Source organism: Cetorhinus maximus, chromosome 16, assembly GCF_964194155.1.
Source record: "Cetorhinus maximus chromosome 16, sCetMax3.hap1.1, whole genome shotgun sequence".
Taxonomy (NCBI): Eukaryota; Metazoa; Chordata; class Chondrichthyes; order Lamniformes; family Cetorhinidae; genus Cetorhinus; species Cetorhinus maximus.
The window spans coordinates 12,835,343-12,862,519 of NC_135894.1; the positions used below are offsets into that span (position 1 = coordinate 12,835,343).

At 40.4% G+C, this 27,177-nt stretch overlaps 1 protein-coding gene across 4 annotated transcripts in view; it reads left to right on the forward strand.

The window, feature by feature from the left end:
• Window positions 1-27,177, forward strand: part of reps2 (RALBP1 associated Eps domain containing 2) — a 216,450-nt gene that overhangs the window by 47,763 nt on the left and 141,510 nt on the right. For all 4 annotated transcript variants that reach the window (XM_078559376.1, XM_078559375.1, XM_078559377.1 and 1 more), the window contains exon 2: window positions 2,684-2,807. In XM_078559376.1, the coding sequence (XP_078415502.1) occupies window positions 2,684-2,807 (124 nt within the window). The remainder of the gene's footprint in view (window positions 1-2,683; window positions 2,808-27,177) is intronic.

Genomic DNA, 27,177 nt, shown 5'->3' on the forward strand with positions numbered 1-27,177 from the left:
ATACAACAGCATCACATATAGCAAGTTTGGAAGAAGAGAAATGAGACTTGGGTCAAATACTGGAGTTAACACTAAAACAAGTTTGACAGGAAATCTTCCATCACATCTGCTATTTTCCTTTAGTTTTGCAATAACTGAGACTTGACAGGATATTTGGATTTGACTTGTGAGTTCCCAGTAAGCACAAGCTCTAGTTATAATCCAAAAACATTCCCCCACTTCTGGAGGGTCTGCAGTTATTTGTGGCTGCACCTCTTGATTTGAAGTTTTTTTTTGATGGTTTTGAGGTGAATTCAAGCTTGCGCAGCTCAGTGTAATGTGGTATAAGATAACTATAATACCATTCAATTTAACTGTTCCAGAAAGTATACTTTTCTCTCCAGATTTGGGGAAATTAGCTAGTGGCAAGGTGGGCAGGGTCAGCTTGCTGCACAAAGCTGGACCCAGTGTCCTTTACTATGTAAATGGCACATAGCTGCACGAAAAGTGACTATTGCCTGAAAAATCACGAATGGGAATTAAACATTCTGCTTGGATGTAAAGTCCCTTGCAGCATCTTTTTACCCAATACAGATGGTTCTGAAAGTTACTTCAGTGAGGCTCAGATGCAGGACATTTATTTCCCAGGAAAGAAAGGTGGTCGTCTCCAATTTCAAAATTTGTAATGTCGGTCACTTTCTGGGTACCAACTATCTCTAGATATTCCCAGACTAGCTTTGGAAAGTAAGTTATAGCTTCAAAACTGTGGGCTGTTAGAATCTTCCCCTTTGTATTGGGGACAGTTGTATTATTTAGAGTTACCCGGGAAGCCTCCCGATGGAGCGATAGTAAGAAAGAAATGCTGGTTTAGGTCATCAGGGATGTCTGTATCGGGAAATCCTCACTTGCAGATCTAAGGGGCAAACCTTTGTTCATGAACTGGAAGAGGAGAGAGATTAACAAATTAGAGCCATGTTTCAGCAATTAGTGCTTTTTGTCTTTTGCTCAGCTGCAAGTTTTACCTCAGTTTCTTTAAATATTGCCCCATGTGAAATGCTGAAAGAGATGCAATCAGCCCCACATAATGGTGCATTTACGTTACAGTTATGTGTTTCAGACCACTGGCTGCAGTATGGTTTATAGCCAGGTAATGCTGTGCTGATACCACCTAGCTAAAGCTACATTTCTCCTGACCAAGAAAAGGTCTTTGTGCGTGGATTCTTGCACAGGGCTCCCATGCTAGCATCTAAAATTTAAACATTCAAGAGCGTGACCAAGAATATTCACATAGGACCTTCTTGACACCACACTGCTGTAATACTGTGTCAAACCTATATCAGTTCAGGACCTGATTTGAGTTATCCTGCACCTTCAGAATTGCAGCACACAGTTTGCTAAACTAAAGTTTTATTATAATGCATCCTGAAAATTGCTGATATACAGAAATACTGCAGTGGTTTTATGTAAAATTCAAATTAGCAGGTTTTTTTTGTTTAATGTATGGTTTGCAATAAAGCCTGCAACAAGGAACTTGCATATGGAAGTTGAGGCAACTGGATGACTGGTTGCTGTTAATCCTTTTGGGGCAAGTTTGTGAAAAGAAAGACTTGCATTTATGTAGCACCCTGCACAAGCTCGATGCTTTCTAGCTAAGTGTACTTTGAAGTGTAGTCATAGTTGTAATGTAGGAGAAATGGCAGCCAATTTGCACACAGCAAACTCCACAAATAGCAACATGATAATGATCAGAATCCTTTTTTCTTTTTGTGAAGTTGATTTGAGAGAAATATATTGGCCAGAACTCAGTGGAAAACTGTCCCGCTTCTCTTCGAAATAGTGCCATGGGATCTTGTACATCCATCTGAGAGAGTAACAGGATTTGGTTTAATGTCTCATCTGAAAGGCTGCACCTCAGAGTGCAGCATTCTCTCAGTACTGTACTGGAGTGTCAGCCTTGAATTTTGTACTCCAGTGCTGGAGTAGTACTTGAATCCACAACCTTCTGACTCCAACATGAAAGCGCTACCAACTGAGCCACAGATGACACTCAAGTACTGAATGAATGTCTGTGGGACAGACTCCCCCTGTTTTTTTTTAAATCATTATTTACAATTGGCAGATGTACAATAGTCAGGTGTTGGTACTTTCCTACCATGCCTGAAATAAGAATCTGAGAGATCTATAGTGTGATCAAGGGTGGGTCTCCTTTCTTTCACCAACATGCAGACTCTTATCTTTTTTTTATGGCAAGCCCCCATTTAAATGAGAGTCAACACCCTTTGCTCTAATGCCCATTTTCACGTGGCTGTTTCTCTTGCCCAAACTAATTTAGCTCTGCAGGAACTAGTGATTGCATTTGCTTACAAAATAACATTTAAAAAGTGTGGTCATGCTAAAGGCAGAATGCGAGCTGTTGAATGAGATAGTTAATGGGATTTTTTAATGTTTTCAAGGTCATATCCTTCCGTTCGTTGTAAAGTAACAACTTTGAATAAGGAAAAAATTGGAATTAAAATAAGAGCAAAAATTAGAAAATATTTGCATTTTCATTTCAGTTTTTTTCTAATCCATTTTGACCTCCAATCCATAAATTTTCTTTCCTTCCTTGTACTATTGTTCATTGTTAGTAGTTTTTCAAATCGCAAAGTGATTTTTGAGAATTCTTTACCAAGGTATTAACTATGATATTCTTTGGTCCTCTTAGATCATGAACCTATGTGGTGCAAAGCAACTGGGTTATTTTGGCCGTGGTCAATTTTACATTGCCCTGAAGCTAATAGCTGCAGCCCAATCTAGCCTTCCAGTACATCTGGAAAGCATTAACTGTGGTAAGTAGTAATACCGCTTTTAATATTGTGTTGCATACCTATTATTGAGGTTTTGATGTAGGCATTGCAGGTTAGATTAGTAAACTAATAAATATTGGTGTGAAGTGAACAGTTATAGCTTGCAAATAAGTGAGCCATTAGATGTTAACATGATAGCAAATTGGCCAATGATTACTGTCCCGCTATTACTGAACCTGCATAGTAATTTTTATGCCCATTTCCAGTTTCAAAATGAAACACAATGCTGAAAGATATAGATTAAAAGCTTTGGGGAAAATCTCAGCAGCATGATTTTTGAATGGAAGAAAATACTCCTGCAACAAGTGAAAGTACTGGAATGACAAATGTAATCTAAATAGATGCATGCTTTCTAAGACTATTTAACTAAAAAATTCATTTGAATTTTAGAGCTTAGAGATACCTATGAAAATATGTTTTCACACATTTATTTTCCTCTAATTTATAAGGTCTTATTGCTCTTTTCATTTTCCTTGATAGAGGGAGAAGTTACAGATTACCTGTTGCACTTCCTTTGAAACAGCTGTTGTAAAGATACATGTACGAGAGCGGCCGGTTCTGGACAATTCAATTTCACACTTAAGTATATCAGGAGCAGCAGATAACATACAGCCATGTGAACCAATGCCTTTTGAATCACCTTGTATAATGGAAGCTAGCACCCATTAATTAATGTAGAAAAGGTGGAGAGCTATGCATGGAATTGGCTCATCTCAGACAGGGACTAGAAAGCCACTAATATATAAAAGTACTTGACAACTGATTCTTGGGGGCTGCATGGGAATACTCCCTCCAGTGTTTCCTCTTCCTTGCTTTAGGGAAGCAGCTCCTTTAAATTGCCTTTGCCCCAACGCCTTGGGAAGCTTGGAGACTAGCTGCTGGTGTTATATAGATATCAACCTTCTCTCTAGAACTGCTCCTGCAGTTTGTCCTTCGTCAGAGAAAATAATTTTACAAGGCAAGATTGGAATATGTTCTACTGCCCTTTCTGTGCTGGTCATTGACCATCCATGACCATTGAACCTAATGGGTGATGTGGTCCCAATTTTGGATACCTTGTAACTGACTGCTACATGATGTACAAAATCATGATGGAATGAACTATGTCTGAACTTGTCCTTAAATATTTTATCCCCACTATCTCACAACCATCATCTTGTGGTGAAGTGCTTAATTTCCACCTACTGATAACTAGTTTGGGAATTTTGTGTCTGGGGTTAGTGGGCAGTAAAGCTCCAACCCAGGCATGTGACCAATTGTCCAATTTAGGTTTCAATAATCTATGTAAAAGAATTTGACGCTTTTATCTAAGGTGTTTTTATATGGCTCCTGCTTTATCGATCACAGCATATAGGGAGCTAAAAACCCAGGTTCACTGACAACAGTTTAATATGCATGCACTCGTGTCATTGATGAGTTAACCTGTGCTCCAGCGGGTCACGTAATTATACGGTAGACGGTCTGTCCATGTGTTTTCAAAATACAATTGCAAACTGGATTATTACAGCAGCACTCGTGTGGAGTCAGCCTAAGGATCAACACTGTATGTACCTTTTTAAAGTAGCTGTTGCTTCAATGCAGTTATGAGAGCTGCGTATTTACCAGGATCTTGAGCAGGTCCTTTATTTAACCTGGCCCCAGTGATGAATCATGCCATCCTACTGTAGGGGGTTCATGATTGACAGCTCTGTCTGGGGTGAAGAAATGGGCCAAGCTAGTGAAAATGGAAAGGACCAATGGTAATTTTAGATGGAAAATTCTGTGGCCCACAGCTTCAAAATGTGGATTTATTCAGAGCTGTCCAGAGAAGTCCACATTCCAAAGCTGTTTGCACCCAGATCATCTATCAGTCTGTAGCCATCAGAGAAATCGAACTGAATTAGTGACTTGGTGGTAATTCTTTGTTAATAGTATGTTCATTATAATAATATACACAGGTGAAGGGCATTGTTTGTTTAGTTATATGTGCTTAATTAAGTGACAGCTGGGACACTGAGTGTGTGAGAGGAGTGTTGAGACTGAACAAAGTCAATAAACTGACTAAGGAAAAGCTGTGTCTGGGTTTTGACTTCAGCTGGCTTGGAATATGTTAACAATGATCATCACTGAGCATTCCTATTTCAAGCATCAATTCTACATAAACTGTTTGGGGAAAGTGTCTATTATTTTGACATTTCGAGAAGGGAAGCAAAATTTGTAAACTGCCTTTCTATGAATATCGTATATTTATTTAATGTAAAATGCTTTGAGAATTGCTCTTTAGGTTGAGGTTTGGTATAATTGTGTGTATATTTAATCTACCTGTTGAATATGTGGCTGTGGGGAATAAGGAGGTTTCCATTTACAAATAATTCATTCCAAGAGCATAAGAATTAGTACCGGGGTAGGCCATTTGGTCCATATCAAATTGCGGAGTGGTCTCAAAGAACATGACTGATCTGATTGTGGCTTCAACTCCACGTTCCTGTCAGCCCACCCCTCCTCCATAACCCTTGACTCCCTTGTCAATCAAAAATCTGTCTAATTGAGTCTTGAATATATTCAGTTACTTCCACAGCTCTCTGAGGAAGAGAGTTCCACAGACTAGCGAGTCTCAGTGAAAACATTTCTTCTCATCTCAGTCTTTAATGGGAGACCCCTAATTTTTAAACCTCCCTCTAGTTCTACGCTGTCCGACAAGGGGAAACATCCTCTCAGCATCCATCCTGACAAGTCCCCTCAAGATTTTTTATCTTTCATTTGAGATCCCTTCTCATTCCTCTAAATTCAAATAGGTTGAGCAGGTTGGGTCTATACCTTCCCTCATAAGATAACCCATACACCCCAGGAATGAGAAGAGGGAACCTTTTCTGAACTGCTTCTAATGCAGTTATATCCTTTCCTAAGTAAGGAGACCAAAACTGTACACAGTACTCCTGATGTGGTCTCACTAAGGCCTGGTACAGCTGTAGCAACACTTCCCTACTTTTATACTTTATTCTCCTTGCAATAAATGCCACCATTCTGTTTGCCTTGCTAATCACTTGCTGTTCCTGCTTTCTAACATTTTTTGATTCATGTATAGATCCCTCTGTACCATACAGTTCTGCAGTCTCCCTCCATTTAAATAATGTTATCCTATTCTTCTGCCTAAGTGGACAACCTCCCATTTTGCCACATTATGCTCCATCTGCCAAATTATTGCCACTCTACTTAAGCTATCTAAATTCCTTTGTAGACTCTGTCCTCTTGACAACTTACTTTCCTACCTACCTTTGTCATCATCAAATTTAGCAACCATACATTTGATCCCTTCAGCCAAGTCATTGACATAGATTGTAAATAGCTGAGGCCCCACCACTGATCCCTGTGGCACTCCACTGATTACATCTTGCCAACCTGAAAATGCCCCACTTATTCCCACTCTGTTTTCTGTGAGCTAACCAATCCTCTACCACACTAATATGTTACTCCCTCCACCATGAGCTCTTATTTTGTGTAGTAACTTTTTTGATGTGGCATCTTATCGAATGCCTTTTGAAAATCCAAATATATCACGTCCACTGGTTTCCTTTTATCCACCTTGCTTGTTACTTCCTCAAAGAACTTGTGCAAATGTTGTTACTCTGTGCAACTTGCTTGATTATTTATATCGCTTCTGCAACATTCAGGATTTCAATAAAGAACTTCATGTGTGTCATATCTTAACACACATTATTTATGTAATCTGTGTATTAATGCATGTCCAGTGAGATGAATTCCAAAAGTATTGCAATGAATTCAACACTGCAATCGGGTATTAAAAATATTTAGCTTTTGAGAAGTGTGAAATTTTTCACTTCTGTGCTGCACTCACTTTGTCTTCATTTCGATCTTAAATCACATTAGAATGTTCAAGGTTTATCATCAACATCCAGTGGATCATGGCATATAATACGACCCCATTTTTCTAGCCCCAAAATAGTGTTTTTGCATATTCTTGTCATGTAAGCTAACTCCCTTTTTCAGCCATGATATGCTATACTCACATTAGTAGCTAGCCTCAATTTTTCACCCAACAAATGCATGTTTTACTTAGCATATAACTGGGCGCAAGGGATCGAGCAGGAAATACGGGCTGCGTTGTGAAGATATCCGCAAGTGTAAGTCATATCCACACAGAGCAGACACCAGTGTAGTGGACAATGAAGAGAAATGACTCTACCAACAAAATGAATGAAGTATGAAGCTGGTTTCAAGCTTAAAGTTGTAACAATGGCTAACTTGTCAAATAACTGCCATAGCGAGGGAATTCAGTGTTCTTAAAAGAAAAAAACCGGTGCGAGAATCGAAGAAGGAGGAATCCACCCTGAGGAAGATGCCGAAGACCAAATGCACCACGAGAACAGGATCAGGCCAGATGCTAGTCCCTGTGAAATATGTATCAGAATGGGTCCGCAAAAAAATTTGCAATGATTTCATCATCACCAGAAATGCAATGTGTATTTAGGTACCCATGTGGACCAAATCAAACCCCGAGTCCAGCAAAGATTTCTGAGCAACAGCTAGTTGGCGTAGCCACTTTCTGGAACAAAAGTATCTAGTGTTGCGGCAGAAGAGCAAGACCATCAGAGACTACCAAGAAAATGATCCGTTTCCAGCGATTTCATCAGACAGTGGCAATAACACAAGTGCCCATTATACCACATTGGCAACATGGATGAAACATCCATGAATTTCAATATGCCCAGCAACCAAACTGTGGCGTGGAAACATCTGAAGACAGTTCCTGTGAAAACCACAGGACATGAGAAGTCATGATTCACAATGGTACTAGCTTGCATGGCCAATGGAATGAAATTGAAGCCTATGGTAATTTTCAAATGTGAAAACATGTCAAAAATCTAGTTTCCTGCAGGAATCTTTGTGCATGCCCATGAAAACGGTTTGGTGGAATGAAGTTCTGGATTGATAATGTGTGGAATAAGCATCCCAGTGCCCTGTGGAATAGGCATCCCAGTGGCTCACATAAAGAATGCAACTTATTAGTGTGGGACATGTTCAGATCTCACCTAACCAATGAGATCAAGAGCCTTCTGTGAAGAAATAACATCCACACTGCAGTTATACAGTGGAGTCTATCATCTGTAGCTCATCCTTTTGGATGTGTGCCTCAATAAGCCATTCAAAGATCCTGTTCACACTGGAATAGGTGGGTGATTGACGAAGGAAAAAAACCTAGTGTTTGCACACTGCCTCACTTTGATGTTTTGTGTGGTTTTGTCATCAAATCCTGGGATGCTGTTAGCGCTTAAATTGTGATCAGTTCATTCAAACAATACAGCATATCAAATTCATTGGATGGAGGAGAAGATGATTTGTTTTGATGCTAACTTAAAACAATAGAAGTTTACAGCACCGAAAGAGACCACTTGGCTCATTGTGTTTGTGCAGACACTTATTTTACTGGAGCAATCCAAAACTAATCCCATTATGAACTCTGCCCTTATCCCAGCAAATTCCCTTCAACATGCAAGCGGTCAGATGGTTCAATTAATTATAAATACTAAGGACAACCACCCCAGGCTGACCATCAGATGGCCAAGTATAATTTGCCTTGTTTCTATATTAATCATTCTCCACCTTCAGTGTAGAGTGTAATTCTAACTGAAGGCTGAATCATATCAGCATATTTCAATCTCCTGTCATACCTTTAGCAACAGAATGTGGCTGGTTAAAGTCTACATCTGAATGACCTGTCATACCTTTAGCAACAGAATGTGGCTGGTTAAAGTCTACAGCTATAATATCGAACAGTATTTACATTCATACAACCCCTGAGGAAATCAGAGACCCAAAAGACTCCCTAAGCAGAGATTAAGTGTTACTTGTCAAAGTAATAATACACCAAATGGCAAAATCCCTTCTGTAAACGATGTAACAACAAAACCTACACCCACGAGTTCATAATACAAACTTGTAATTATGGAGGTAGAGTTATAATGATTTTTGAACCTACTATTTTTTTGTGAAGTGTATTCCCATGGCAACTTTTTTTCTTTTTGGTCACAAATCATTTGAAGAGGTATAGGGTGCTATGTACCATGCATTTGGGCAAAAATAAGGATTTGTTTCACCAATATCCTTGCAAGCGCTGAAAGGCAATACAGCAGTCAGGCTGATTAAGTGTCAGAATGTCCATTGTCACCTTTCAGCTCCAAGCTATTCATGCACAAAAGTAATTTTCTGAATCTCGTGATACAGTGAAAGGAAGGTGAGATTTGTGTAATGTATTGAAAGCTATCCAAGCATTAACTATTTTTTTTAGAGTGGCATTGCTTGTCACCTTCTTGTATTATGCCCAAATATAAAGAAACAGGTTCATTTTCATTGGTTACTTCGTAAATGGTTTATTACTTGGCTTGGTTACCCATGGTAATACAATGTACAGATGGTATGCTAGAAATATTGTTAATGGGCTCTGCTGTCCTCTCTTTACTGGAAAGCTAAAGTAATGGCTCAAGTTCCCAGAGCAAGTACCGCTATGAATAAAAACAAAGTAAATTGGGAAATAGTGATTAGGTAGTATCAAGTTTGAGTTTTAAAACTTCAGATAATATTGAAGGAAGGAAAAGATGAGAGAGGTTTAAGAATGACTTAAGGGACAATTTAATTTCAACACTGAGTTTGTAGCCATGGAGACCAGTAGGACACCAGATATCAAGCTTGCAAAATTCAGAAGTTCTGACTAAAAGTATTGACAAACTCGAGAGAGAGATGGGGACAGATTATAATGTGCAAGAAAGATCGAACCTTGAGCTGTGACCATAGATTAGCTGATCATCAGCTTGTATTTCTTGCTGTTGGATAGAATTGTCATGAAATCCATTGATCTGTATGTTCCTGGGTGTTAAATTGGCAGTCTTGGAGATTGTAACATTTAAGGTACAGGATGTTCCAATGCTTGTTACATTGGTTCCTGCCTAGTAATGAGGGTGGGACCCTATAGGGGTGTTTTATTAGGTCCCCAGATCAGGTCAGGGGTCAGTGAGCAGTTCTTCTTGAGGCAGGTCATTTTGGGGAGCCTGCCAGCCAACAAGTGCCACAGAAACAGGCTCCAACTGAGAGCTGTGGGGAGCAGATTTTAACTAAAGAAGGCCATTGGGGCAAAGGTACCCCTTTGGAGCAGTGATGCTCTGCTTGGCATGACCAGGGATCTGAAAGTGTGCTTGTAAGCTAGTGTTTGAGTTTACTCAGGAATCCGGGGAGAAGGAATCTTGCAAGGCAAGATCGAGACCTTGTGAAGTGGGCCAACATTAAAGCCGTCTGTGCGAGAGCAAAATTTGAAGGGAGTTCCAAGGAGAGATCTTCAAAGGTGGAGATTGGAAACCCTCGTGAGAAAGACCAAGTTTCATTGAGATTGGTTCCCTCTCGCTGTAGAACTAACATCAAGGTGACCTGTTGAGAAATCCATGGAATCTGTCTTGGTTGCATCTGTCATTTACTCTAGTGTGGTGTATTCAACCACAGTTCTGTGAATTCACGTGTACTTCATGCTTTCCCTGAATGCTAGTATATAAGGTAAATATTGTAAATTGTTTTATCTTTTTGAACTTGTAAAGTTCATTTTTGTTTGTTCAAAACCCATGGAAACTTATGTTTCGTTCAAAAGCAGGTGTCTTGAATTTCAACCTTTACCTACTTCGAAACAAGACATTATTGGTCCCCAAAGTGATATCTTTTTCCATTCCTGGGGTCTGGCCAAGGATCGTAATATAAAACATTTCATGCGCCATTCTGCATATGGAAGCAATATTGTAGCTTTAGAAGGTCTTGTAATTAAGTGTTAGGGAAACAAAGTGTTTGATATAAAAGAGGAAACCAACCTTAATGGGGAAAGATGTTTGTCAATCCAGGATTTATTGGATAAAAGCAAAATACTGCGGATGCTGGAAATCTGAAACAAAAGCAGAAAATGCTGGAAAAACTCAGCAGGTCTAACAGCATCTGGGGAGCGAAACAGAGTTAATGTTTCGAGTCTGTACGACTCTTCTTCAGAGGGGTCATACGGACTCAAAGCGTTAACTCTGTTTCTCTTTGCACAGATGCTGCTAGACCTGGTGAGTTTTTCCAGCATTTTCCGTTTTTGTTCCAGGATTTATTGGAGTTGGAGTTGGGGGGGAAGCTCTTCCACCTTCCACTGTCGAACTATCAGTTTCTGCACAAATCTCCCTGGGAATTATTGTTTTGCTTGTTTTATTGTGTACAAGAGAAAATGATAACTCTATTTTCCAGTGGCATTGCATGTGCAGAAGTCAGAGAATGTTGTTGTGTTGTGCTTCTTTCTCTCCTCCACTTAAGCTTCTGTCTCTTTCTTATCTCTTCTTCTCTGCCTTTAACTCTCTGCATTTGCTTCTCCCCTCCCCTCCTTCTGTCATATTTTCTGCTTCTGTGTCTTTTTAAAATTATTCAGGTGGGTGGTATAGTGTGAAAATGAGCCAGCAATTCTTATAGTGGAGGCTGCTTGGAGTTTGTGACCCTCAGCTACTCCCTCCCAGGCACATGCTTCCCTGATTCCCTCTGCTTGCTAAGTCACATCTCCTATTCCTTTTGCTTTTCCATGATCCCATTTCCTTCCTTTTCTCCCCTCAACCCATGGTTGTCCTATTCACTCACTGCTACATGCCCAGCATCCATATCCTCCCTTATTCTAGTGTCACTTAACTCATCTTTAAACCTCTTTCACTCACACTAAGGACACATGGTGCAAAGTAAAGGCCCACTCACTGTTTTCCTCCTTTTCCCTCTTAATCTGCCCTCCAATCTCTTTCCCCCGAAGCCTTTGTTAGCATTCCAAATTTCATCTTAAAGATAAAAATCAATTACTTTACTCAGAGCAGTCCTCTGAGTTTTGTCTCACTTGGCAACCAGCAGCAGCGCACCCATTGATGATCCTCCCCTTGAGCAACTCTCTCCCAATTCACCCTCTCTCTCCATGACCACCTCTTAAGCTGAACATTGGTCCATGATCAAAATTGACTGCACAGTGCCTACAGTTTAATTTTACCCCTCCCACGCACCGCCCCCCCATGGAACTCCAGGTTTTAATTTTTTTTAAAAAGCAACTTAGAGTCATAGAGGTCTACAACACGAAAAAAGGCCCTTTGGCCCATCGAGTCTGCACCAGGCAAACAAGTACCTAACTATTCTAATCCCATTTTCCAGCACTAGGCCCATAGCCTTGTATTCCATGGAATGGCAAGTGCACATCCAAATGCTTCTTAAATGTTAGGCCCCATCCTCTGCAGAATCACCAAACCTGACAGCCTGGTTTGGTGAGGACATGCTGTGGAAAGGTTCACAGACCTGTCATTTACCCTCCCGAGACTGTTGGCTGATTTGTCAGCTCATTGTACTTGGCATGCCTCTGACCCTCATAGGTGCTTCCTATGTGCCTCTGGAAAGATTGCAAATACCTGGTAAAATCCTGCTCCAGTTGCTCCTTAACATAATTAAGTGCCTTCCAGCCTCCGGTCAATCTGCCGTGCTGGCCGCATATGGAAAAATTGACCAATGGCAGGAAGAGGTTGGGAAGCCTGCCCTTGTCGGGCCCAAGTTACTTTAACGGCCCCTCCTCCTCCCCCCCACTGTTATCGTCTTAAATTCTGCTCATTATTTCTAACTACAGGACAAATCCATAAGCCATTTTCAAGTAGAAAGAGAGCACATAACCTCAGTCACTTGCGATTAAACCTAAATCCACATTGGTGTATGTATGACTAGGGCATCTTGCACACATCTCATCTAGGGAAAGATATACTTTCCATGGAAGTGGTGCAGCAAAGCTTCATTAGATTGTTCCCGGGAATGAGAGGGTTATCCTAGGATAAGAGGTTGAGTAGAATGTGCCCATACTCTTGAGTTTAGAAGAATGAGCGGTGATCTCATTGAAACATATGAACTTCTTAGAGGGCTGGACAGAGTAAATGCTGAGAGGCTGTTTCCTCTGTCTAGAGAGTCTATAGCTAGGGGTCATAGTCACAGGAGAAGGAAAGGTCATTTAAGTCTCCGATGAGGTGAAATTTCTTCCTATTAGAGGGTTGTGAATTTTTGGAATTTTCTACCCCAGATGTCTGTGGATGGTCCATCATTGAATATATTCAAGGCTGAGGTGGGTAGTGATTTGCCTTTGGGGGATTTGAGGAATGTGGCGATTGACCTGAAATCAACTTTCCCAGCCGATCCTCAGCCACGATCTTGTTGAATGGTGGAGCAGGTTCGAGGGGCTGTAAGGCCTACACCAGCTCCTTTTCTCTTGTGCTCTATTCTCTTAGCTTTAACAAGAGGTCGAAGAATGGATCCTGAATTACCAATCTTTGCTGTGGTAGCAAGCAGGCAACTGGCTCAAGTCCATGCCATTCCTACTTATCTCAGCCAGGTTGACCTTCTTGCATTGCACTCTCCCTCCATCCATTGCCTTTCCCACCTGACCAACTAACTAAGGTTATGGGGAGTAGTGCAAATATCAGATTTTTTTTTTAGGCTGGATTTTTCATGATCCCAATTGGGACCAAATGGAGGTGGGACTGGGGAGAAAAATGGCTGACGAGTGAGGCACCCAGAGGCCCTGCTTCCATTTCCACCCTCATCCATTTTCACAAGGGGAGGGAGCAGGCCCCATAACCCACCGGCTCTCATTTAAGGAGGTAAGTGGCAGAGTTGTGGGTTCATTGAGAACCCATCTCCAGTAAGTTTCTTTTAGTTTTCATGGAGTCAGCTGGACTTTAGCAGCTGTCGGATTTTCCACCAGCTGTGTGAAGGCGTGAACAATGGATTGGAGGCAGAAAGAGTTAGGTAAGTAAAGTCGTTTTGCCTGTAAAGTTCATCATAAAATGCTGTAGCAGGAGTTGCATCTGTGTTCATTTAAGGTGTGTTGTGACAGTGCTCTAATTGGAAGATATGGTGGTGGCATGATACAGTTCATTCAAAGTCTGAGTTGCTGTGGCAACAGTTACTTTTACATGTTGTAGTCTGGAGTTATGGATAGCAATGGTAGAGGTTCCAGTGTTCTTTCCATCACATGGTTGACCAGGAATCTCTCCCACTCTTCCTGCCTGCCATTGGCATGTGTTGGAAGGATTTGTAGGTTGATACTCAACCTGTTTGGCTGCATTATGAATGCACCTTCCTTGGCCATCAAGTCCTGGGTGGGACTCGAATGGAGCTTCTGGCTCAGAGGCAGGGATGTTACTCACTGTGCTGCAAGACATCCTGATTGTTGCATCTTCCAATATGTTTGTCAGATTGTTGCTTCTGCCAATTGGCAGGCTGTTAAGAAAAGGGTCAACATTGCAAATGTGGAAAAGTTTTCAAATGAGTTTAAAAAAGTTAATCTAATGGATGAAAAGGTAGAGTCCATTTTCACACTATTGAAAGAATAGCCTCGTAGGATAATTTGTACATGTTTAATCTTTTTCCATTGCTTTTATGTATTTGAGCAGTTCTGAAGTCTGTCTGTTTAGTTGGGGAGTTTTATGGGCTCTTGGCTACAATTACCTTGCCTAATCTTTTTACAAGTGCTTGATTTTGTTTACACAACTGGTTTGAAGAGCCAGCTTGTTTGCTTGGGGGCAGAATTTAACAGGTGGTGGGGGAAGAGGGAAAAAAAGAGTCCATGAAGGAGGAAACCCCACACCCTCCGACCGGTCCCCAACTTCCTCCTCCTGGCCTAGAAATTGTAGCTGGTCTTGGAATTGGCCACTTAAAGGCTTCAATTGGGATGAAGGTGGGCGTGCCACCCTAGACCTTGCCTGTCGCATGTAAAATCACAGCAAGGTTGAAGGTGGATGGGAAGGTAGTCGGAAAGTCACCTGCAGAGTTTTATGAAACCCCCAGCCTGTAAAACTGCCTGCGGGAGACAGTAAAATTCTGCCCAGGAAGTTTCATGGACTATTCGGCTGCTTCCAACTGTTATAATAGGGCTTGTTCTTAGTGAATAGAGGGTGATGGGGGAGTCGGGGATAGAGCCAATTGAAGGGGGTTAAAGTAGTCAGAAGGTTCCTGTCTCCCAATTCCTGTCTGCCACATGAAAATCTGGCTCTTAGTGTTTTCGGAATCAGGCTTTGACAAAGTGTTGCCAGAAATTCCATGCAGTTCCACCCCCCAACCTTCACTCAGATTCAATATCACTTTGTTAGGTAGAAAACCTCTATGTACCCTTGGACTAGTTCTCAAGAATGTTGCATTGTCTGTAAGATGCTATTAAGGGAAACATTGTCACCAGTCTCCCAGTACAGAAATAGTAATCCATTTTATCACATCTTTCTTTCTCAACTGGAGTGGGGGGTGGGATAAAATCCTGCTAGCACTTACTAACTACAGTCGTAGGTTCATTGGTCTCTGTCTGTCATTGACATAGACTGGTGCCAGCTTTCACTCACATAAATGAGATATTACAACAAGGTTAGCTGTGAGGATAAAAAACCAAATATACTTTCAGAGCATATTTCTGGCAGAAGCCTACAAATAAAATTCTTGTGTCTTACATCATAATTTGACCATGTGTAATATGTTTAAGGATAATGACAAATATAAATTTCGAAGAATCTTGGCATTACCGGCAGGCAAACTTAAATAATCTCAAATTTGTTGGTTTAGCTTAGTGGTCGCACAGGCCTCTTGTGGACTGGTGCCTGGAAACCAGACTTGAATTTCACCCTTGTTCCATTTCTTTCTGTCTTGCTTTATGTGCCTGTTCATATCCACTTTCTTCCTGGATGGGAATATGGGTCATACAGAGAGCGATTTTGATTCCTGATTTCCCTTGTAGGATGTGTTCTTAAATGTGTCTAAGGCTTCTGTCTATTGAATTGCACTCACTATGCTCTCAGGAGAGGGAGGGTGAAGGCATGGTAAAAATCCCAAGCATGAACTTTTCATTTATGGGCAAAGCATCTCAACTACAATGATCCAGTTCCAAAGACTCTACATAATGATGGGAGCTGTTTTAACTGCCTTGCCACTGTGTAGTAAGTAGGCTGAATCTTGGGGGGCCGAATTTTCGCTGCCAAGGTGAATAGCTCAAGTCAGAAAATTTCCCCACTCAGCGGACCTGCCTCATTTTAAAGATCTCTGTTAGACCCAATTTTCGCTCTGAGGAGGCGCAGGTGAGATTTAGTTGTGCCCGCTGACCTCTGAAGCAGATCTTAGGCAGCCATGGGGCAGATGGGTACCAAGGCTGGCTGGTTAGAAGGCCCACCTCAGGTTCTCTGGGATTTCATCTCAGTTGTTTTAGAAGCTGTTCGGCCCTCAAGCTGTCATCCCATGCCCCCTCTTACTCTCCATAGCCTCTCCAACCTCTATGCCATCCCCATAGCTACTCACCCAGTATTCACCATGGGATGACCTCGGGAGCCAGGTGGAGATGAAAAGAAACTTCTATCTAATACAGCTCTCATTCATACACACTCGATAGTGAAAAAACTCCCATTCTTGAAACCGATTCAAAGCTTAACCTCCCAAGTGTTCAGCCCCTTATTTAAAAATAAAGCTTATGTTCACACGCACCACATCAAAAACAGCGAATCCTTTAATAACCTCTTTAAACTGTCACTCAAACTGTGAACTCCAAACCCTCTGCTAAGGTGATTGTAGATAATTAAGTATTCATAATGACATAATAGCCCTTTGGAAATATAAACTTTTTTGAAATTGCACAGATAGATGGTAGTAATTTTTTCTAACTGACACCAGATGGCCCATCAACCAGAGCAGTCCAACAGACTCTCACTAACAGCTTAAGCCTGTTTTTTCTTTCAGGTTTAAAGAGCAGGGGATTTTAAAAAAAACCTTCAAGTCAAGACACTTAAGAAGACCTTATCCACCTTTCAAAAGTGTTTGCGTTTCTGCATTAAGTTGTGACTCCCACATTGCGTGTTAAGGCCCTTGGAGCAGGGTCAAATGGCCTTGCTGGATTTGGGTTTCTCTTGTGTCCTGCCCCCTGTCCCCGCTGACAAAAATTGGATTTGTTGGAAATGGGGTGGGAGTCCACATCCGGATCCTGCCCAGCATTTTAAAATATCTGTCGAGTCTTCCCAATACCCTGAAAATCTGGCCCTTGGTGTGTGGAATAATGGGCCAGAATTTGTTGGTGAAATAACAACAATGAATTTAATTCACACAGTTATTGGTGTTTAAATTATCAAAGAAAATATGGTGAAGATATACCCAGCAGGTTGTGAATCACTACAAATTGCTGGACGATTTGCACTGCTCCACCAATAGCCTTGTGAAAATGGGAACTCTGCCTCAACCTCCCTATGAGTTTCAAGAAATTGTTTCATTTGCGCATTAATTACCAATTAAACTTGATTCAGAAATTTTGGGAAGGTAGTTAATAGCAAGAGGACATTTTTAATGAGGAGATTTCTGTTGCTGCGACACGAAATCTCTCCATTATAGGATTTTTGTAAGATGTAGGTTATCTGATCTTGTTCTCTGTAACTTAATGGTTTCATCCACCTCCACTTGCCAGTTAGTTTGGGCAAGACTTTAACCAATTAAGGCCAAAGCAGAACTCTGGATAGTAAATTTTAAAAAGTTTGTTAGAAGAAAAATGGATACTTTATGACTATGACTGACCCTTTACAACTTTATATGGCTGATCAGGTCAGAGAAGTGTAATTCTCTCATTCTCCTTTGACAACAATTTCTTCCAGAATTCTGCCTTGGGAGCTTTCAGTACGTGGCTAGCAAAACTGTGTCTCAGAACGTTGGTTTTTAACCCCTAAATTACCATTACCTCATCCTGAATTGGGCTTATTGTAACTTAACAATTGGTCAATTTCATTAGTGAATTACTCTCATTGGTTTAGCCACCCTTGTACATTGTCCCATTAGAGGATACAATGGTGTTCAGTGTTTCTTCTATCTGACTTTGTACAAGTCTCCATTCATTACTTGGTTTTTGTCTAAGCCTTACCAAGGCCAGGGAGGTTCCAGCTGGCACACAGTATCTGATTGCACATTCTTTCTTCAGGAAGAAGCTACGATGGCTAATTAATACTTTTAAAACAAGCTTGCAGACTTTTGCATATAACACAGCCTTATTAATACAATTACTAATTAATCAATTTTTCAACTATAGTTTAATTGAGGCATACTACTTAGTCAATCAACTGTTTCTGCTTGCTAATTATACACTAATTCTTGATTGATAATTTTGAGTAATTGTGAAGCACAGAATACAAAAGAGCTGCTTTAGCCCAATGTTACTCCCAAAATGACTAATTGACCTTGCTAGCTTGCTGCAGTGAATACAACATGGAAATAACCTAAAAATGTGACACTAAAAATCTACTACCCAGGTCTACTTCATCAGCCCAGAAAGGGGAAAAAAACTAAACTCTGGAGGCATTCTATCTTTCTCAATCCTTAAATCCATAAATAGTTAATTTTGTTGGTCCCATTGTTGACCAAGGTCCAAGATAATCCATTGCCCTTATAAACTCTCACTTTCAGATTGACTGACTCTATTTGTTCTTGAAGCGATGACTAACGCAACAACAAAGTTTCCCCCCCCCCCCCCCTCTAAGCCTACTCTAAGACAGCAGTTTTGAAGTTTTAGCTCGGTCTTATACAGTGGTGTGGATAAACCAGCAGTTCTGTGGTAGTATTTGGGGAGCACGTGTTCTCGATGGTTTGGGCACATTTTTCAGGAGGAATGTCAATCATTAACTCCAATTGTGGTGAACTACCTACTTGATGATATATATATATAGGATACTCGTTGTATTTACCTGTCCTTTTGGATGATAAATACTAGCAATGCTTTGTCACTCCATACAAATTACATTGCTTATTTACACAAATTTTACACTGCAGCAAAACGAATGAGATTTCAGAAAGCTGCCAATTTATAGCTTCCAACTTTTTTGCCTGTATTAGCTGAGCTTTCCTTTTTTTTTTGGAGACCCACTGTTTGGGATGAGAAGTTGTGTGCTGAATAGGGTGGCCATATGCCCCTGGAAGTTGGGTCTGTAGTGATATGGATTTGCATGAACCTTTTAATGTCACGACAACTCTCTTCGAATAGTTAAGAAAAGACAAAGTTGACTTTATTCCTTTGGCGGAGAGCAGCATAATATGAAAGAATAGTGTTTAGTTTCAATATTTTCCCCACACCTGCTTACACAAGAGTACAACTAAAATTATCATGTGTGTCATGGAGCACCCTTCAGTGCAGTATAATAGTGACATGGATATTTTTAGCTCAGCTCTTTTTTTGCCTATTCCTTTCTGCTTGAGTGCAGATGCAAGCGATACTATTGTACTTCGCTTTCTCTTACTGCAAAGTAAGAAGCAATGAAGGAAGGAATAAAAAACGGGGCTTGTAGCATCAATAGGACAATTTGACAAGATTTCTTAGCCCCGCTAATGTGGCAGTTTGCTTTGTCTTTCTCACTAATGAAAGCAAATTTTGAGTGTAATTTTTTTAAACTTGTATTGTGGAAGCCTAAGGTGCATTAGCATTTCACACACATCGTCAGTGTGAAGCCAAGGTTTGTTACTAGCTGATCACATACAATTTATAGCACAGAAGGCAGCCATTTAGCCCAACAGCCTGTGCCAGTGTTTATGCTCCACACAAACTTGCTCTGACCCTACCTCATCTAACCCCATGACCACAACCCTTTTATCCCTCATGTCCTAGCTTCACGTTAAATGTATCTATGCAATTTGCCTCAACTACATTTTTTGGTATCAAGTTCCACATTCTAACTGCACTCCGGGTTTAAAAAAGGTGTTTCTCTTGAATTCCTTATTGGATTTATTAGTGACTGTCTTATATTTATGGCAATATATAGGATAATTTTCTCTAAGTATATGATTCTAAAATGGCGGTACAAATTAGGAGTCTGAGCTCCATCTAATTCTGGAGTAAGTGGCGCTAGGCTCCTGGAAGCGGTAGCCTCATTGCCTAGCATTTGACGCATTGTGAAGTATAGACTTGTCTGTATCAACCCTGTTTATAAGGTGCTTGATAGGAGTGTTGGATCCCTGGACACTCTCCATAAACTGGCCTTGCCTCAATTTAAATGTTGAAAAGAGATCTTTCTCCTTGCTGTCTGAAGATTTAAATTCTCAACTGTCAGAAAAACATTCTACCCTGCAGATGGATTTAAGTGTGTGCAATCCAGATAGGAGCCAAGCCTGGAACACTTGTCAAGAAGATATTATGTTTTTGGAAATTATTTTTAAGTCGTGTTCTAGTGGGGCCTGTGTGTGTTTCTTAATTGGATTAAAGCCAGTTGGTCTAGAGGCTTTGTATAGAAAGAAGTAGGTTTGAAATGGTAATTAGATAAACATGGGGAAGTTTAGAAACAGGCATCAAGGGGGAAATTTGCATTTTTAAATAAACCACCCAAAAGAATGGGTGAAATCTTGCACCTAGCTAGAAGACGCCAAGCAATGTATTAATTTTTTTTCAGCTTACTAATAAAATGACGGAAACAAAGGATGTTATTGTTAGAAGAGGTAAAGTTAAAAAACCTGGCGATACAATGGAAAATTTGCACTTGCAAGAGAAAGATATGTATAAAGGAGAAAGGCAATGTGTAAGGCAGAGGCATTTTAAGACCCAACAAGTGTGAGAAACCTCAAGCTGCTGTCTGCAAGGACCCAGAGCTGAAAGAAACTCATTTTTAATGCAACTGTCAAGGTTGAGCTTTGCCAAGTGTCTCTTTAAATCTGAGATTTGCCATTGCCTTAACGGGGGTTTAATAGATATTGATTTTTGTAGTTATTACAGAAGTAATTTTGTAGACGTATGTATGTGTTTATAATCTATCTTGTATTAATAAATGTTTAATTTAGTTTACAAAAACCCTCAAGGCTTGGTGGACTTATTACTACTGAATCCAAAGTCTGCATCTCAAAATGTAGAAATTGCAAGAATAGGCTATGACAGTCGTTTCAAGTTTCCCTCTGGGATTTGAACGACTCGGCCTTTACCTTCGGCTGTGTCATAATAAACTTTTTTAGCTCTTTGCATTTCATCTCTTTCCCTAGTTTAGTGCCATTAACCACTCCCAATAGTGGGTCAATGCTCATTATGAACCCAAGTGTGCCTTTACTTGTCCAATGCTTAGTTGTTACCAGGTGATTACCTTGCATTCTGAAGGCACAAGAAAAAATAACTGATCAGATTGTAGCTTAGACTGTGAACTATGCTACAGGTTTGTTAAACAGATAATTGAACAGACTCAAGAACAATCAATCAGTTAACAGTAATTCTCTATTTTAACTGTTCTTCCTCTGGACACAAAACAAGAAGTTGCTTCTCCGACACAAACAACCATGTTAAGCTGAATTTTGAAACAATGACCTTGTATAATGTAGGTTGTTTCATGCAAGTTCATGGTAACAATTACCTCTATTGGGCAGGTAAAGGCACACTTGGCTCATCGGGAGTAAATGACTCACTTAGGGGAGTGGCACCTTTTGGTCCTGGCTAATCGGCATAATGGTGGTGCATTGCTGACCTGCCCCACCTCTCTGATGCCGTTGGCAGCTTTTGCCCAGTCAACCCAATCATAAACCCACATCAATTAACTTCTGGCTACAGAACTGCCTGGACAATGCATTGCAATGAATCACTGCTCCCTCCCTCCGTTCAAGTCTTGCTTTGATCCCTAGAACAAAGGTGATTCTAAATTGGTCTGTGTAAATGCATCTGTCCTTTATTCTAGGGGCCAAAGATATGGGCTGGAATCATGTGGAGGTGATGGGGTCTTGGCTGCCAGCTGGAGAACCGGGGAGAGCCCCGCGTCGCCTCCTTTCCTGGGTGGCCTACTGCACCATGTGCCAATCAGGCACTTGACAAGCCATTGGTGGACCTCCCTGACCCTGGGGTCCTTGAACCCAGGGTGTCCTGCCCACAGAGAGCTGCTGGCCATTTAGAGCTCTAGGATCATCTCTGCATCCCAGGCCAGGGGGGAGTGATCGAAGGAAATGACATACACTCATCTGATCTGAGACTTTAGGAGAGTAACCATGTTCGAAAGCTAATGTCGAATGTTCTCATAATTGTAAATATGTTACGATAAAGTTAGAGCCAACCCAACAACACAAAAATATATGGCGGGCAGTGGTTAAAAAAAGCTGCTAGAAAAATCTCTACTTCTACCTGAGTGCTTCGAGACAAGGCGCAGGCCTCAATTGGGCTGAAGTATGGCCAACGTGGTACAGGAGATTCAATTGATTTCGACTACATTGGGTCTCACAGTGAAGCAAGATTGTGAGCAGGTCAGTACACTCGTGTACACAATGGGTGACTGTGCGGATGACATCCTAGTTAACTTGGGGATCGATGAAGATAAAACCACATGTGCAGAGGTTATTGATGCATTGGAAACATATTTCAATCTCTGCAAGAACACCATCGTGGAACTTGCGAAATTCAATAAACATACCCAGAGACAGGGCAAAGGCATTCATGTATTTACTAATGATTTGCACCAATTAGCAGAAGACTGAGTGTGGTAATCTGAAAGAGGAGCTAATTTGTTACAGAATAGTTGCTGGACGAGTGGATGATGCATTATCAAATAATTTGCAGTCCTAAGATGACTTGACACTGGTGCAGGCGATGCAATTAAGTTGACAAGCCAAGAACAGGAGGCAAAACTGATCAGTTGTCAGAGGAGAGAGAGAGAGCTCGAATCCCAAACTAACAGATACAGTTGAATGTTTCCAGACACAAAAGGAAATTAGAAAGAGAGACATGCAGCAAGAAAAGCAATTCGTGGCAGCAGCCCAGACTAGTTGTTGTTCGTGTAGCAGAGAAAGACATAGGTGCAGGAATTGTCCTGGTAAAGACGTGCAATGTCATTGGTATAAAATGATGGGGCATTTTTAGGCAGCCTGTCACAGTAGAATAAATGGGCAGAACACTTAAAATGAGAGTTTTAAATGGAAACAGAAGTAGAAGATTCAAAAGACATTGAGATTTAAAGAATTAAGAAGAAATTGTTGACATGCAGAGATTCTGGCAGAAGGTCACAAGACGTTCTTTAAACTAGACACTGAAAGAACAGAACAGAACCTGCTGCTCCAGATGCTGAACCATGGTTCAACAAGAGAGTTCTTCAACTATCCCACAAAAAGCTACCTGTACCATGAGGAACCGAGCTGAAGGTTCTGGGAGAACTAACAGCTACTTTAGGAATGACCTTCCCCCTCGGTTTTAAAGTGCTGTACGTAATTCAAGATTAGGTAGAAAGGCAGAAATGTATCGAATTGAATATAATTGACAATATAAGAAAAATATAATGGTGAAAGCCAATCAGGAGACTTCAGAGCAGAATTTCTGAAGTTGCTTACAGGATTGGGAAAGCTGAAAACAGCGTATCATATAACAAAGGCCAGAAGCAAAACCAATATGTTTCCATACACCCAGAAAGGTTCCACACCCATTACTTCCAAAAGTAAAGAAAGAGATTGACTCAAGTGATAAGACAAGGAGTCATTTCATCCCTAAAAGAGCCAATGAGTTGGTGCTCAGGATGGTAACAGTTCCATAAGAACGTGTTGACCTCTTGCAACTCAATAAAGCTGTGGAAAGAGAATAGCAGCAGGTATCATTACGATCTGGAGTTACCTACAATTATTGCAGTAGACGCATCCTCCACAGGATTGGGAACAGCACTATTTTCAGGTTCAAAGAAATGGAAAATGCAGACCAATCTATTGTGCATCACGGTCATTAACAGATTCAGGGAAGAGATACAAGGTAATCAAAAAGGAAGCATTAGCAGCTATGTGGGCATGTGAGAAATTTCCTGACCATGTCTTGGGTCTTCACATTATGATAGAAACAGACCACAAACCTTTAGTCACACTGCTGAATTCAATAGAGCTTGCTGTGATGCCATCAAGAGTTCAAAGGTTTGAATTAAGAATGATGAGGTTTGATACTCATGTGATATACGTTCAAGGGAAACAACAGAGCACAGCAGATGCATTATCACGCGTTAAACAGAATCCAGAAAAATGTGATGTTGAATTTGTGGAAGAAGTCGCGGAGTTTGCTACAATAGTCCATACATCACCGGCAGCTACACAAAGAGTGAAATCAGCGGATCAAAAATCAGGTGGGGAATGTAAGCAGATCAGAGAATTTTGTATTAGAGGGTGGCCAACATATTTACCACATCATTAGTCCTTTTTTGAGATTGTATTTCAAGCAGTGAGCAAGCTATGCTTAGCTAGCCAGTGACCAATGATTTACTGGTTTACCATGATATTATAGTCACCCCAGGAGTATTGAAACTTGAGATCTTACAATGCCTACATCAAGGTCATTTAGGTATTACCAAGTGCAGAGCCAGGGCACAGTATTCAGTTTGGTGGTCAGGGGTCTCAAGGTCATTGGAAGAAATGCTATCCAGGTGTACCACATGTTCAATTCACAGACAGGAATCAAAAGAACCAATAATGTCATCTTTTTCTACAAGACCATGGAAACACTTGGGAATGGAATTATCTGAGCATAAAGGGAAAATGTTCATAATGGTAGTAGATTACTACTTGAGGTGGATTAAATTGAAACAGTTACATGGGCACACATCTGATGTAGTGGGAACATCACTGAAAGAAAATTTCGCAGTACATGGGATTCCTGATATTGTGATTATCAGATAACGTTCCACAATTCACAAACATTGAATTTAAAGAATTTACAGAATCTGTTGGATTTGTTCATGCAACAAGTTCACTGAGGTCTCCACAGGCTAATGGAGAAGCAGAGCGAGGTCTCCAAACTGTAAAAAATTACTGAAAAAGAACGAATATTTTCAACAACTGCTTGAGTTAGAGATCCTCACCCATGGAGAAAGGATTGGCTCCACGTGAGTTACACATTGGAAGAAGGTTGCAGACACAGATTCCTATCCTTACACAGACAATTGATGCCACAGGTCACAGATAAGTACTTGGAGAAAGTAAGAGATGGAGAGGAAACTTGCTGAAGTAAACTGATGAAACACTGGTAGTTGTCAGAGAGCAAGAACACCATCAGATCTTGAACTGGGAGAACCGGTTTGGATCAGCGATCAATCAAGATATGGAAAAATGGTGGAGAAATTGCCATACCCTAGGACTTAATTACATTGCACAGACAACTGGGCACAAAGAAGAAACAGAAGATCTTTGATTGCAATTGAGCAACAGTGTGAAAAACAGAAACTAGAGAGGTCACAATCATCGCAAATGAAAGACACCAAAGCAGGTGATCTCAAACCAGCTTCTTGTTCAAAATCTGTTCAACAGCATCCGGAAGACAGACATCAGAATGAGAATGCCTTATTACCTACAAGTAAGAGGAGAACTAGATACAGTAGACTATCACTACACTGCTTATCAATTTGAGAGAGAATGAAAAATGACATTTTACCTAAGAGAGGAAATGTAGCCTCTTTTTGTTATGGGACTACAAAATACAAGTGTTCAGAATGACTAGGAGATTGAAACATTGTGTTCCTGGAATGTCGGAGAACATTGAAGTCTGAACAGAGATATTGGGGGAGATGTAGTCTAATGGAGTATGTTAGACTAAGTCCCATTTATGGGTTAACTATAGCATTCTGTGATGTCATGGAAGGAAGTGACATGCACTTAAATGATTTGAGACTCTAGGAGACTGAGCATGGTCAGAACCTAGTGTACGATGTTCTCATAATTATTTACAATAAAGTTAATATTTTGCAGCCAACAGTCTTTGACAATTTATTGAAACTATTCCGATCCGACAGCACAATAACATAGGGCTGACATACCTCAAAACTGGTATTATAAAATGTTTGTTGGGAATAATAGTTCAAATTATTGCTTGCATGCCTCTTTTAAAATATCAGAGTTGGGAATGTTGAGTAGAATTGTTAACTGATTTGTATCATCTCAGATGCTGTGTTTGAGGCTCAATTTAGTGTAGCTGGAGCCTAGTGTTCCAATGTTAATGTGGCTGTGCAGGAGAAATCAATTTCATTTATGGTACTCCAGTCTCAGTAATAAGTATACACAAACCAATCATTATGACTAGAAATACAGTTACTTGGACATAATTTTGATGAAGAGCAATTATAGGATTTGGGAATGTTTTGATTAATGCTCTGGCTCGTCATGTCAGTTTGTGGAGAGATCCTTTACGATTTTTTTTTCAGCTGTTTGCTTTGGGGCTGTACTCAGATGCAATTTCCAGATAGAAGCAAACTAGACCTTGTGTCTAATGGACTAGATCACATTGAAAAGTTGCTGGATAATTCAGCCTTCACATTTTGCCTTGACAAGTAGCTCATCCAGAATAACTGCTGTGTTGGTAAATACCCAAAGTACAATACAGCACAGTCACGGGGTAAGAAATCAGCCACTTGGAATTATATTCTAACCCAAGCCATATAGAAGACACCCATCTGTCTCCTAACAGGATAACAATAGAAGTAGCCTCATCTAGAATTGACAGTTATGTGCCTCATTTCACTCATGATTCATCCAACTTCTCTGCAATCATCTATATCTAAAGTATAATTTTCCACATGAATAATTTGTGTACATAAGCGGATATGATAACAGCAGAGGGGTATGATTGATAGCTCCATAGACAAAACTGATTGTATAAGTCCTGAGTGATGAAGTTGAGCTAATTGTGTCTTTCTTCTTGATTAGAGACATTTATCACTCTGTTGTAGCGACATTCTATTTTTTCAATTTCTTAAAATCTATAAATAAAAAAATTCCCAAAAGTGTGGAGATATGATCTTTAGCCAGTTTGTTGAGGATGGTTAGCGCATGTAATCGAAACAAATGTTATTATGACACAGCCGATGGTGAAGGCTGAGTTGTTCAAATCCCAGAGGGAAACTTGAAACAACTGTCACAATTCATTTTTGCAATTTGTATGTTTCAAGATGCAGGCTTTGAATTCAGTAGTAATATGATCACCGAGTCTCGAGGATTTTATAAGACTAAATTAAACACTTATTAATACAAAGATTGTAAACACATAAATACATCAACAAAATTACTACTATAATAACTACAAAAATCCCCAAATTAATTTGATTCTCAGTTATACCCCCATTAACAGTAAATCTCATAGATTTAAACAGACACCGGTCAGGGGACACCCTGGACAGTCGCATTCAAAATGAGTTTCTTTCAGCTCTGGGTTCTTGCAGACAGACTTGAGGCTTACAGGCTGGAGGCTTCTCACACTTGCTCAATCTTAAAATGCCTCTAACTTACACACAATCTCATTTCTCCTTTATACATATCTTTCTCTTTGAATGTAAATTTTCCATTGTTTCACTAGGCTTTTAATTTTACCTCTTCTAACAAT